This window comes from Aspergillus pseudodeflectus, assembly GCF_044049435.1.
Source record: "Aspergillus pseudodeflectus strain CBS 756.74 chromosome Unknown BJX68scaffold_42, whole genome shotgun sequence".
NCBI lineage: Eukaryota > Fungi > Ascomycota > Eurotiomycetes > Eurotiales > Aspergillaceae > Aspergillus > Aspergillus pseudodeflectus.
In genome coordinates, this window is record NW_027263818.1 from 72,592 (window position 1) to 85,194 (window position 12,603).

At 51.0% G+C, this 12,603-nt stretch overlaps 4 protein-coding genes across 4 annotated transcripts; 3 read left to right on the forward strand and 1 right to left on the reverse strand.

Annotated features, from left to right (window-relative positions):
* Positions 1 to 1,982: 1,982 nt before the first annotated feature.
* On the forward strand, positions 1,983 to 4,393 carry BJX68DRAFT_243171 (MFS transporter). The gene is made up of 2 exons (XM_071041115.1): positions 1,983 to 2,862; positions 2,928 to 4,393. The coding sequence occupies exons 1-2, from the start codon at positions 2,238 to 2,240 to the stop codon at positions 4,148 to 4,150; spliced, it is 1,848 nt and encodes a 615-aa protein (XP_070895989.1). The 5' UTR covers positions 1,983 to 2,237; the 3' UTR covers positions 4,151 to 4,393.
* A 157-nt stretch (positions 4,394 to 4,550) lies between these two features.
* On the forward strand, positions 4,551 to 6,199 carry BJX68DRAFT_149813 (Mpv17/PMP22 family protein). Its single transcript, XM_071036648.1, has 2 exons — positions 4,551 to 5,397; positions 5,458 to 6,199. Exons 1-2 carry the CDS (start codon positions 4,871 to 4,873, stop codon positions 5,864 to 5,866), a joined length of 936 nt encoding a protein of 311 aa, XP_070895990.1. The 5' UTR covers positions 4,551 to 4,870; the 3' UTR covers positions 5,867 to 6,199.
* BJX68DRAFT_149814 (exonuclease V) lies at positions 6,200 to 8,679 on the forward strand. The gene is made up of 2 exons (XM_071036649.1): positions 6,200 to 6,944; positions 7,058 to 8,679. Exons 1-2 carry the CDS (start codon positions 6,533 to 6,535, stop codon positions 8,560 to 8,562), a joined length of 1,917 nt encoding a protein of 638 aa, XP_070895991.1. The 5' UTR covers positions 6,200 to 6,532; the 3' UTR covers positions 8,563 to 8,679.
* Positions 8,680 to 8,796: 117 nt separating this feature from the next.
* BJX68DRAFT_257175 (uncharacterized protein) lies at positions 8,797 to 12,600 on the reverse strand (the record flags this gene model as incomplete). The annotated part of the gene is made up of 8 exons (XM_071043297.1): positions 8,797 to 9,562; positions 9,624 to 9,747; positions 9,819 to 9,871; positions 9,921 to 10,023; positions 10,698 to 10,908; positions 10,961 to 11,755; positions 11,806 to 12,478; positions 12,533 to 12,600. The coding sequence occupies 8 exons, from the start codon at positions 12,598 to 12,600 to the stop codon at positions 8,797 to 8,799; spliced, it is 2,793 nt and encodes a 930-aa protein (XP_070895992.1).
* Between the last annotated feature and the right edge of the window lie 3 nt (positions 12,601 to 12,603).

The window sequence follows — 12,603 nt, forward strand, 5'->3', positions numbered from 1 at the left end:
TCCCACATCATCTAGCTTCATTGTTCCTCAAGATAAACATTGGACTCTGGAGCTTAATCAAGTTTGTTCCTGTCATCCTCGCACCACAGCGCCGCCTGGCCCGATAATCTACGAACTGTGAGTAGTGATATTGATGCCTGGCAGAGTTTCAGATGAATCCGCCCAAATATCCTTGGACGCGATGATTCCGTTTCTACGTTCCGGTTGCTGGCTACTTACTAGATAAAAATTCACCGATGCTGATGGCTCAGATCAGACCTCGTCTGCGATCCTTCAAAGACGCGGGCCTGCATCTCCATCTGGGCGCTGAACGAGGATTTCGTGCCTGGTACGGAGTAGATACAGCGGAAATAGCATCGTCAGCGCCAGCTAGCCTCGTAATAATGATGAGTCACGGACAGGTTACAGCTTACGAGGAGGACCCGACGCAAGATTTAGTCTTTAAAAGAAGGATGTAGAGATGTATCTACATGCTTATAAGAAGTTGATACAGTCATGGGTGGGGACAAAGGAATTTTATGCAACGCGCACTAGACGAAGGCTGCTCCATCTATGAGGCTCTTGTTCACTGAATTGAAGCATAAGGGCCCGAAAGCCAAGGCATCTGAGCACGAACTGATCATCTGCCTCCTTCGGGTCACTCTTATTAATACGCTTAGGCACCAAAGACGATGGATGCAATACAGCGCGATGTCAGTGCCTGCTAATCGAAATAGATGGCTGTCCAGACTCGCCACCCAAGAAAAAGATCGATATCTGTCAACTACCGAGGCACAGCCCAAGTTCTCGACATTAATGTGTACTATTCCTTGAATGATTCAGAAATTTGCCGCATAAAATGGTTCTAGAATCGGAATGTCTCCTCTCCTGTCCGGCATAGTGGGGCGACGGAGATGCCGATGCTGCTAAGTTTCTGTCTTTTTTTGCCGTAGGTCCACTATCAATCTATGCATGGCGCTGGTTGATCGATCGGTGATTATTTTGGTGCAGTAGTACAGTAATATACAGAACCTTGGGATCCAGGGGTACGGCCGTTGGAATCCTGGATTGCTTGTGTGAGGTTGCCGAGATTTTGCCTGCTGGCGTATCCGAGTATGACTTCAAGGACTGTGTGGTTGGAGTAGATACTGGACGGACTGAATAGACAGCAATGAATGCAGTATAAAATCATCGACTAATCGACTCGGAAATGCAAGCTGGAGAATATCTGACTGACCGTCACTGATAAGCCACGAGGCGCGAGGGCGACCGAGTCCGAGTGCAACCAACAAAGATGCCGTGTGAGCCGAATGCGGGATGATGAGTGAACGACGCCGGACATAACGGCCACCCACCATCAAACCCCTCCTGAGTCCTGACAGTTCCCGCCATGGTTTTGATGATGATGAGCCGTTAAATCCGGTCCCGATTCATCAGCTCAAATGCTCTGGGATCTGCATATCCAACGGTAATCTGAACTCTCGGAGATAGGAAGCTATGAAGCGCATTGGTAGAAACTGGTGTTGTGACAGCAGATGCCGATCCTATGACACAACTCCACCTCAGGGGCGTCGACAGAAAATTCACGTCCGTTCTCGACGTCTCTCCCATGGATTTATGGAATAACTGAGCATAAAGGATGCATTATGGACAAATCAAGACGCGACGGAGGTGGCGCTGACCCAGAGGACGCCATGGGTTCTCGTTTCCGAGCGCAAGCATGGCTCTCGGTTGGTCCCGATCTTGCCAGTTATCCCGAGAATAATGGTCGAAAAATGTGCATAGGCCCGTTTTAATGCTGGATGTCGGGCGCTTGGCCCTCTTATGGCGAACTAGCGTGCTAGGTCTTGCCTAAGACCGTCTGAGATCCGAGGCTACTTGAGTCAAGATTCTGGTTCCATAATTATGAAGTCAGAAGACTGGGGCCGGATTTTTTCTGTCGTTTCGGTGTTTGTATATAAGGTGGAGGGGGTTCCTGGCAGACTTGCCTCGTAGTTCTGCGACGGTCTACTTATTCAGATATATAGCTGTCTTTATTCTGAAAATAAAGAGGATTTTGCTGGTGCATTGTACTGCATTCGGCTATACGATCGTTCTCCTCACTACCAAGACGGTTATTCCTTCCCCCTCCCCAGAGCTCCTAGTATAGGCATATCGCGCCACGCCCCTGGTAGCTCTTTTCATACCCCACCGTTCGGCTCCTTTTTCCTCGAGCTCAGAAAACGCCATCGGATCTGAGCGATATTGAAACACTCACCATGGCCGATGGAACCCTCAACGGGGCCTCGAAGATAGAGGCACCCGAAAGCCGCAAGATCCCATTCTTTCGCCTGGTTTTTGACCAGGGCGTCGTCACGCAAGAAGTTTTCGACTACAAATATGCTGGATCCGGCACGGAAGAAGATCCCTACGCTGTCGTCTGGATCCCCAATGATCCCCGAAACCCCCAGGATTTCTCGCAGACTCTGAAATGGTTCATCACAGGAGCCGCTGCCATTGCTACCTTGGCAGTTGCCCTGGTGTCGTCCGCGTATACAGGTGGTGTTGCAGAGATTGAAGCCGAGTTTGGCATTGGCAGCGAGGTTGCGACTCTAGGTGTTTCTCTTTTTGTTCTCGGTTTCGCTATCGGACCTCTGCTTTGGGCTCCCCTCAGTGAGATGTTTGGTCGTCAGATTATCTACTTCTTCACCTACCTAGCGCTTACGGCATTCAACTGTGGATGCGCAGGTGCTAAGAACTCCTGGACCTTGATCATCCTTCGCTTCTGGGCCGGAGCTTTCGGTTCCTCGCCCCTTACCAACGCGGGTGGTGTGATTGCGGATATGTTTGCTGCTAAGCAGAGAGGTATTGCCATGAGCTTGTTCGCTGCTGCTCCATTCCTAGGTACGTTTTTGCTGCATCGGAGTTCGTTTATTGATCAACCCAAGACTGACTTGCGTCGCCTGTAGGTCCCGTTCTCGGCCCCATTATTGGTGGATTCCTCGGTATGAACGCTGGTTGGAGATGGGTGATGGGATTCTTGGGCGCTTTCTCTGGTGCTCTTTGGATCGGTGGATCGCTTTTCATTCCCGAGACATATGCGCCTGTTCTCCTGCGTCGCCGCGCTGAAAAGTTGTCCAAGCTCTCTGGCAAAGTATACCGAAGCAAGATGGATATTGATCAGGGTAGGACTTCGCTTGGTGAGGCTTTCAAGACTGCTCTCTCTCGGCCCTGGATCCTACTATTCCGCGAGCCCATCGTCTTCTTGCTGTCTCTGTACATGGCCATCGTTTATGGAACCCTGTACATGCTTTTCGCCGCCTACCCCATCGTTTTCCAAGGGACCCGCGGCTGGAACCAAGGTATCGGCGCGCTTCCCTTCCTGGGCATTATGGTTGGAATGCTCTTCGCCGTTGCATACAGCATCTGGGATAACAAGAGGTACGTGCGGGCCCAAGACGCGCATGATGGGTTTGCTCCTCCCGAGGCACGCCTCCCTCCGTGCATGGTGGCCTGTGTTGCTATCCCCATTGGTCTGTTCTGGTTCGCGTGGACCAACTACCCCTCTGTTCACTGGATGGCCTGTATCGCTGCCGGTGTTCCTTTTGGTTTCGGCATGGTTCTCGTGTTCCTGAGCATCATGAGTTACCTTATCGATACCTACACGATTTTTGCCGCCTCTGTCCTCGCCGCCAACTCGGTTTTGCGTTCGATTTTCGGTGCCGTCTTCCCTCTCTTTACTTCTTACATGTATCAAGACCTCGGTATCCACTGGGCTTCTTCGATTCCAGCGTTCCTCGCTCTTGCCTGTGTTCCATTCCCCTTCCTCTTCTACAAGTACGGCAAGCCGATCCGTCTGCGTTGCAAATATGCCGCCCAGTCCGAGGCGTTCATGCGTAAGATGCAGCAGATTACGCAGCGGTCCGAGCCCGAAGCCGAGGAGCGCGAAAAGGAAGGAGAAGGAGAAGACCTCGAAAAATTCGACCGCACCGAAGCACCCGCTCCTGATCTTGGTGATGAGGATGTGAGTTCTGAAGCTGATTCCAATGTTGAAGAGCTCCCATCAATGCGACAGATCAGAAGCAAGGCCTCGGCCCGGTCGGTCGCGTCTCACAGATCGCACATGTCGCTGTACGAGGGCAACCCTTACGATATCGACCGTGTCAACACGCGCGAGTCCTTCAAAAAATAGACGGGCCGTCGCTGTCTATGACTATACCCATATATTACCTGGTACATAATTTTTATTGTTTGTTTCTCATCAGCGCTCGCTACCTCGATGTGTGGATGTGAAATGCGAGTGAAGGGAGAACGAAAAGTGGTTGCATTTGGCCTTTTGCATTGTTGATATACCCTGGATGACCGTTTGGAATTGCATTATAGACGGCGGAGTTGTTGGGCATTTTATAGTAATAATGAACTCTTCTTTATATCAGTTGTCCTCAGTAATTGATTGATTGAAGGAGATGTTGCTTGTAAGCCGGAGACTTCAAAAACAGAGGCTGTCGGAGTTATGCATGGGAGACGAAACTCCTTTCCTGGTTGCTCCGATTGGAAGTCAACACCGACCTCGGCAGTATTGCCAGCGCTGATGCCGATTCTTTTTTTTGTTGTCTGTCGCCATCGGGCGATTATCAATCTCACTGTCCTTGGACTTACTCCAACGATAGATTTCTTTTCCTTTGTATGATCTTAGTTCTCATTTTCCTATCTTACTCGTTATGCGTTGGTGATCAGATTAGATCTGTACCTGGCTGTCGCTTTTCATACTACCGCTCCTCGCATTAAATCCAATCGATCGTTTGGCTCGCATTTATCACTATCTATGTACTTCAAGTATATGATGAACCGGACGACCTGAAACGAGCATAATATTCTTCAACAGGCGCTTCGAGCGCCACGCGCCCGCGATATGAGACCTACATTCTTTCTCCGACGGACGACTTCTATCCCCTCCAGATCTTCACTCTCCTCGCGTCTACGAACACAACGATACAAATCCACAAAATCGGAGTCAGAACCCGTACCTAAGGATAAAGCATCATCGCCGTCTCACGCTGAGTCACACAATAAACCGTCTTCTCCCCTGCCGCCGTCAGAAACATCCACCTCAGTCCCCGTCCCGTCGGGGCTCAGATCGTTGCGCCAGATAATTCAGGCGGGTCCTGTAGGAAGGCTGGGACGGTCATACTCTCGGTTTCAGGAGCGACGGCCATACACGACGCAAGTATGCAGTTCCATTGTGATATACCTCTGCGGCGACTTGAGCGCACAGTTTTTGTTTCCGGAGAAGTCCTCTAGCGCGCAACAGAAGAGTTTAGCCTCCGGCGAGAAGGGTCAAGAAGATGCTGTTGTCGAGGAAAGGGGAGAATATGACCCGTGGCGGACAATGCGCCATTTGACGGTTGGGATTGGGTCAAGCATCCCATCGTACAACTGGTGAGTCAACTCCCTCCGAGGCCTCCTCTTCGAAGCCTTTAAAATTAACAGTGTGTAAAGGTTCATGTTTCTCCACAATAACTTCAACTTCACCTCCAAGTTCCTCTCCATTCTCACCAAAGTAGTCGTACAGCAGGCTGTCTTCACACCCGTCTTCAACACCTACTTCTTCAGCGTCCACTCCCTGCTTTCCGGGGCGTCACTGGAAGAAACGTTCGAGCGGCTCAAGGTCGCTCTACCGCGGAGCATCGTTAACAGTGCCAAGTTCTGGCCGATGGTTACGGCGTTCAGCTTCATGTATGTGCCGCCGCAGTTCCGGAATGTATTTTCCGGCTGTATCGCCGTGGGCTGGCAGACGTATCTGAGCTGGTTGAACCAGAAGGCTGCGCATGAGGTTGAGAACGCGTTGGCGGAGTCGGCTTCGTCGCAGATCGCTGACGGGGCGTCTACCCTGACTTTGAAGGCATAGAGAGTCTCATCCTCTTAGCGTCTTTCATCCGTTTTTTTTCTCCTTGGTTTCGTTTGGCGTACCCTACACCTAGATTCTGGTGGGATTTGGATAGATGATAGATTAGCATATCCCATTTTACATTGCATATGATATAGAACAGTTTTATGAGGTTATCCCTGGGGTTATATGAATATATACTCCGTATTCGTGGCCCTTTCAAGGTCGTGGTACAGGATAAGGCCATCGCCGGTAAGCGTCGAAATATATACATCGGGAACCTTCATACTGATACAAGCCTGTACCCCTGCATACTAGGTTAAATTCAATCCAGACCCTCTACATTCAGTAATGAGCCTTTGAATTCTCTCCAGAACGTGTTTGACAGACCATGAGACGAATCCCTAGTCGCTGATTCGTCATGTGTCGTGATTGCGACCTCTTCTGTTGACCTTGAGCCGCCGGCCCAGTCGAGTCAATCTCCGACTGGATCAAGGTAGAGTCGAAGTTACCTAGGTTACTCACAGAGAAACGAGCTCTTTAGACCCTCTTGACCAACTGCCTGGAAGACATGGAAGACGCAAAGAACCAGACAGTAAGTCCACCTCAAAATGACGTTACATCCTCTATCGCATCAGCATCCCTTCGCCTCGGACTAGCACCTCTAAACCTGCATTTCACTTAGGCATGTCATGTCAACCACTACCGCCATCGCAACGCCACGATCAGTCCATCGTCAACAATGTCGATGACAGCGACTACGGATCCGATTTCAGCGCCGACGAAACAGAGCTGGTGAACCAGTTACTCGCCAAAGCTGACGCGCCCGTGCCACTGCCTGTGGTGATACCCGCGCCATCCGGTCCATTCGCACCGCAACAACAGCTTAGCCCGACGCGACAGATTCAAACTCAGGTTCCTGCGGTAATAGTGAGGGACATTGAAGACTGCGACGAGGATGTATCGAGCGGTCGGAAGCCGAGGGTGCTGGGGAAGGAGAAGCCTCCCTGGCAGGCCAGAAGGGCTGGAAATGGTGCGCTTTCGGACGCACGTGCAAACAAGACGGGTTGGATTCCAGTCTTTGGGGGGGCCGCGATTGGTGAGAGATCCCTACTACTGCTTTTTTTTTTCCACCTTGTTTGGTATTGGTGATGTGTACTTTTCTGTTGGTTTGATGTGAGAACGCTGACGATCTGACTGCGAAGCGTTTAGTTGAGCATCCGAATTCCACTGAAGGGCGAGAGAAGCAGCGCGAGAGGGATGCAGCCCGTGGGCAGGATCGAACCGGCGATGTGAAATCCGCGCCAGATACTCGTTCCCCTGTCGAGCGCTTTAGACGTCCGCCTAACAAGGCTTTCTCCGTTACTGATCTGGTCTCGCCTGCTTGGTGCGAAGTACAGTACTGGTATAGCCTGACGAAACATGGCAGGAAGCGGAGGACACCGGCGATGAAACGGGGATCCACCATGCACAAGTCGCTGGAGGATGAAATCTATACCACCGTGCCGATAGAGATTACAACCAAAGAAGATGCCTTGGCGCTGCGGATCTGGAATATCATACAAGGGCTGCGGACCTTGCGAGAATTTGGTATTACTCGGGAGCTGGAGATATGGGGCCTCGTGGAGGGTGAGCTGGTCAACGGTGTTATTGATCAGCTTTCTTACGAGTGTCCTGATCTCGAGCTGGAGGCTTCGGCAGCGTCTCACTATGCAGAGGTGGCGGCGTCGAGAGCAGTTATGCCTGAGTACCAAATGTCCCTCAACGACTACCTGTTGGCTCCTGCGCAGGGGGGGGAAACACTTGCGGATATGTCAAGTCACGAGGTGCAACCTCAAGCTATGGAGGATCCGATCAGCAGCCAGTCTTCCTCTGAGCTCCAGCACCTGCCTCGTATATACCTGACAGACATCAAGACTCGTGCGAGTAGTTCGACACCGACAGTTAAGAGCTCCTCGTTTCGACCGACAATGCTCCAACTGCAGCTTTATTACCATATGCTCAACCGTCTTGTCCTAAGCGATGACGTTACTGTTGACCTCCTTGCTTCGCGGTACAACCTCGACGCGAAGAAAGTCTTCAGCGACGCCTTTATCGCCGAGGTCGGCTCTTTGAACGACAGATTTTTCGATGCTCTATCCTCGATGGAATTCGACCCGGATTACATACCTACTCCCGAAGATGCAATCAGGCGACACGAGTCATCACAGGAATCAGACGACACAGAACCGAGGCAGTGGGCACCATCTGGAAGCCAGGACTCTACGAGTGTTCTCCTGGCCCATAACAACCTAACCACACTCTGGAAACTAATGAAAGACCAACTACGCTATACCTTCATCCCGCAAACTCTAAAATCCATTGCGGTTGCTCCCTCAATTCCATCCGAGTTCCAACCTCCCATGCTCGAGGCCTACCCAACCATCCTCTCTCCGATCCTAACAGCCCGCTATCTATCCTCTGCACCGAACGCCGACCTCCACTCCCGTGTCCTCGGTAGTCGATCGTTCCTTTTCGACCCGACCTCCTTGGACTCGTATGTATCTGACCAGATGAACTGGTGGCGAGGTCAGCGAACTCCGCGCGGCGTCGAGGTTATGGAGGCTTGGAAATGCCGTATTTGCGAGTTTCAAGACGAATGCGAGTGGCGCCAGGAGAGGGAGTGGGCATATGCAAGGAGAAAGAGGGGGCAAACGTCGTTGGATGCTGCTGCGTGATTATTTAGTTCTCTCATTGGGGCTTTAATTGGCGTACAGGGTATCATGGAGCATTGGTCGGCTTGGTGGCATTTTGTCTTCTATTATCGTTGCATCTTCACGTTTATTTAGGCGGATACATCACATATTGGTAGCTGGACCAGCTAGACATAATTTAGGGCTGCATTCATGGCATTGCATCAATAAACACGGCTCTGAACATTATAACTAACATCAAGACTTGTCAACATAATTCTACAACGGGTAACTCCTCACCTCATCCTCTTTCTCCAAATCTAAACCCCGGGCAACCTGCTCCTCATGCTTCTTATCCAAGTACTCCAAGAGCACCTCACCATACTTCTCCTTCCCCTTATACCTCGAAACATCCTCGCCCCAGCTCCTAATCGCCGACGCCAACCTCCTAGGAACGTAGTCTTCCTTCACAACTTCCGTAATCGGCTCGAAGTACGTCCGAATCGTAAACACCACGCCCCCAGACCTAGGAAGCCTCCTCAAACTCTGCCTCTCAGACCGGAAGAAATGATGCTCAATCGCCTTATTCTTCTCCGCGGTATTCCAACTCACAGACGGACTATCCTCGGACCCAATACTATGCGACCAGGCGAGGTTATCATCGACCTGAATGAAGTAGTTATTCCGCACGACAGCGTCAGAGGGTTTCAGTCGCCGGAAGAAGTTTATCATGCCCTTTTCAAGTTTCTCCTTGTAGCCGGGGACGTCGCCGGAGTAGTGGATGTCCGAGAGGCGCATGCCGTATTTGTCGCTGAGGCGCCAGAAGCCTGCGAGGAGGATTGCACCTGCTAGCAGGTAGTACTCGCCGTCGGGCTTTTCGATCATGATGGCTAGGTCGTCTTGGACGAGGCGGGCGCAGGTTTGCATTGGGTCTTCGGGGAGGGGGCGTTGGGTTATGTTGAAGGTTTCGTTTGTGACCAGGTTTGTTAGGCCGGTGGGGGTCTTTTGAAACATGGTTGGGTAGCGTTCGGGAAGGTATGAGGCTCTGTAGGGTCACCCGAGTTAGTGATTGTAGGGGTATGAATGAATAGTTGGGTGGCGCATACAGTTCCTCGAGGAGTTCAATTGCGGCGTCCCATGCTTCTGGGGCGGTTGCGCAGCATTTGTCGCCGCGTTCTTTGATCCGCTGGGCTTTGTCGGCGTGGTAGCGTAGGTAATGGTTGTCGAGCTCTGGTATTCGTGCGTTAGTGTTGTAGAGCGATGTAGGTACAGAGTACATGGGGAGATAGGGTTAGGCATACCGATCCATTCGTCCCATTTCATGTTTCGCAGACCCATTGTGATAAAATATTTGCTGCGTCGGTTTAGTTTGACGGAAAAAGAGAGCAATTGATGAAACTTACGGTCCATATCGGAATGGCCGGTAGGGGATGGGCTGCGTTGTGTGGACATCCCAGTCTGGGTATGGGGAAGCAGGCGGCCGTTTGAAGTCGGATGGGGTCCATTCTGCATTCGAGATTTAGTTTGGTCCAGAATCTCTGATAGAGGTCCTTACCTCCAAATTTCCTTGTGGTTTTCTCATATTTATATCCTACTGGAGCCTTAGACTGCTTAAAGATATTCCATCTCCGTAGAACTGTTGCGAGGATCCAGATGCAGGCTGCGGTTAGAGCAGAGGCAGCAGCCACATTCCTGATGTGATACTGGCTGATGTGTAGCGTCTCTAGATTCATTCTCTCGGGCTATGCAAGATGAAGTCTGAGAGTGACGGTCTATACAGAACGAAGTCGACTGGGAAGACCATTCTTTTAACAAGCGTGCCCTGGCCTGGACAGCAGAGCAGATTACCCGTTCTGTTAATCGGATGCGACATGAGCGCATCCATCCTGTCACTCCCCCGCAGTTGAAATCACTGATAAGCGCAGAGGTGGACTGCGAGCTGCTTATCAGGGCCGCATGTTGTCTTGTGGCTGCGTCGTGAGTTGGGGATATTTTTACCTTATCAGGTAAAGTCGCGCATCTACGCATTGGTCTCCGCGCTGGGATCGCAACCAGCATACGGATGTGGTGTAACAACTGGAGGTTAATAATTGGGCTATTTACAGTTTGTCGCATTAGGCTGTTGTCTAGTTACGCCGCCTCGGATTCTGTGGTATGCCGCCGAAGCAGACAATGATGACCCCATCTGCGGCGCAAACGATCGGGAATCATCGGCAGATCAGGAATCCAGATGAGTCGACCCAAAAGACTCGTATCAGAAGCATCAAGGAATGGTTTACAAGACACCACATCCCATTGCGGCTCATCCTCTATGTAATGGGGCTCCAGCGGGGTGGCTTCCCGACCCGGAAAGTACGAGTCGACGAGGAAGGAGCATTGGGAAATATCGGTCTAGTACAGCGTTAGCTAAGTATTAAGGAGAGAAGCAGACTTGACCCCTCACGTATTTCCCTTCGTCCTCCTCGTTGCGGTCGTTCATACCCTCCGGTATGCGCGATGTACTTTCAAGCAGCGCCGAGTAGTTTGGAGCGTCAAGAAACTCTCCGGGGAGCAGACCACGAAATTCACTGCGAATGAATTTGGCTCGCAACCCTCCGGGTAGAAAGAAAGACGACGGGAAGCGGTACCATTCCTTGCCAAAGCAAACGGAATCACCTGGATGAACTATCTCTAACCGTCCCAGCGGCTCCAGAACCTTTAATGGCGCATTGTATGCGGTGACCATACCCAGTGTCCTCAGAAGGCCGCCGTTGATGGCAAGTAAGAGCACAGACATCACAGCTGCGAGCTTCAATTTGGCAGGAACTCGTCCAATCAGCTCTTTCGGGTTGCTCGAGCTGATATAAGAAAGGACCATGTGAAATGAGATCGCCGCATTAAGGGCAAGGAAAGGGTATGCAGGGTACATAAATCGTTCTTCCTTGTGTGGTTGAATGGTGAAGATCCCAAACCACATGTAGAAGGGCGATATAAGGGTTAAAGTTCTCAGCAGCGTCTCATTGTTAGTCGTATGGGAGCGCAAGATAGCTTGGAGCAGCACCAGTGGACCAGCAGAGATCGCCAAGATAAACCAGACATTGAAGTTCAGAATCAGATTTCTGATATAGAACGTCCAAGGCTCTGTCCCGAAAATCTCTGGCCCTCTACCCTCTCCACCGAAAACATTGTATGCCACGATATTCCACGGCACGACGGTAATCTTTCCAAGAAATACATAATCAACAGCGACTTCAGCGATCTGTTTTTGGTCAGTACTGAAAAGAAACTCGTGAATGGACAAGAATGTACCAGTATCGCCAAGCACCTGAGGCCTCCATTGAGGATCTCAAGAGAGACGTTTCGCAGGTTCGCTGAGACGAAGCCTATTGCCACCTCCTCGAGCAAAAGGGGAAGCAATAGAGCTCCAGCAAAAGGCCATCCGACAATCGCCCCAAGACCAAACCACATGATTCCCTGTGAGGTCTTTTGACCTTTTCTCCAGTCCAGAAAAGCCGATACGCCCAACATTGACGTATACATTGTGAAGCTAGACGGAAGAAACGCTGCTGAAGCGTGAAACATGCCAGGGCTGAATGCAACGACCATGATGAAGAACAGGCCAATTCTCGGATTCAGGTTTCGACAAATGGCGGAATATAACTTGGTTTCACAAGCCGCACACACCATTGCAAGGAAGAACCGAATAAAGTAGAATTCCGAAGATTTCTTTGCGAGCGCGAACGAGGCGGCTTTCCCAATGAGGCTGTGGAAGGAGATATACAGCCAGCTGCGTATCGAATACACCGGCGAGTACTCCCAAGTCTGAAGCCCGTACCCATGGTTCAGGTAGTGAGCGGGTTCCCAGAAGTTGAAGATCTCATCGCAGTCCTGTATCGGAGCGAGAAACGCAGCGATTCCATTTGAGATGACACACACGTAGAGTGTGATATGAAGAGGAAGGAGGAAGGGCGGCGGCGGTGGACTGCGATACTGAGGTTAGTCGGCTAGGTTGGCGAGAGTCAATTGGCAAAATTACCTTGGCTTCGTGCGTGCTGTTGTATGCCCTTGCGGTACTGACGGTACCCTGATGTCTTTCCCAGACATGAT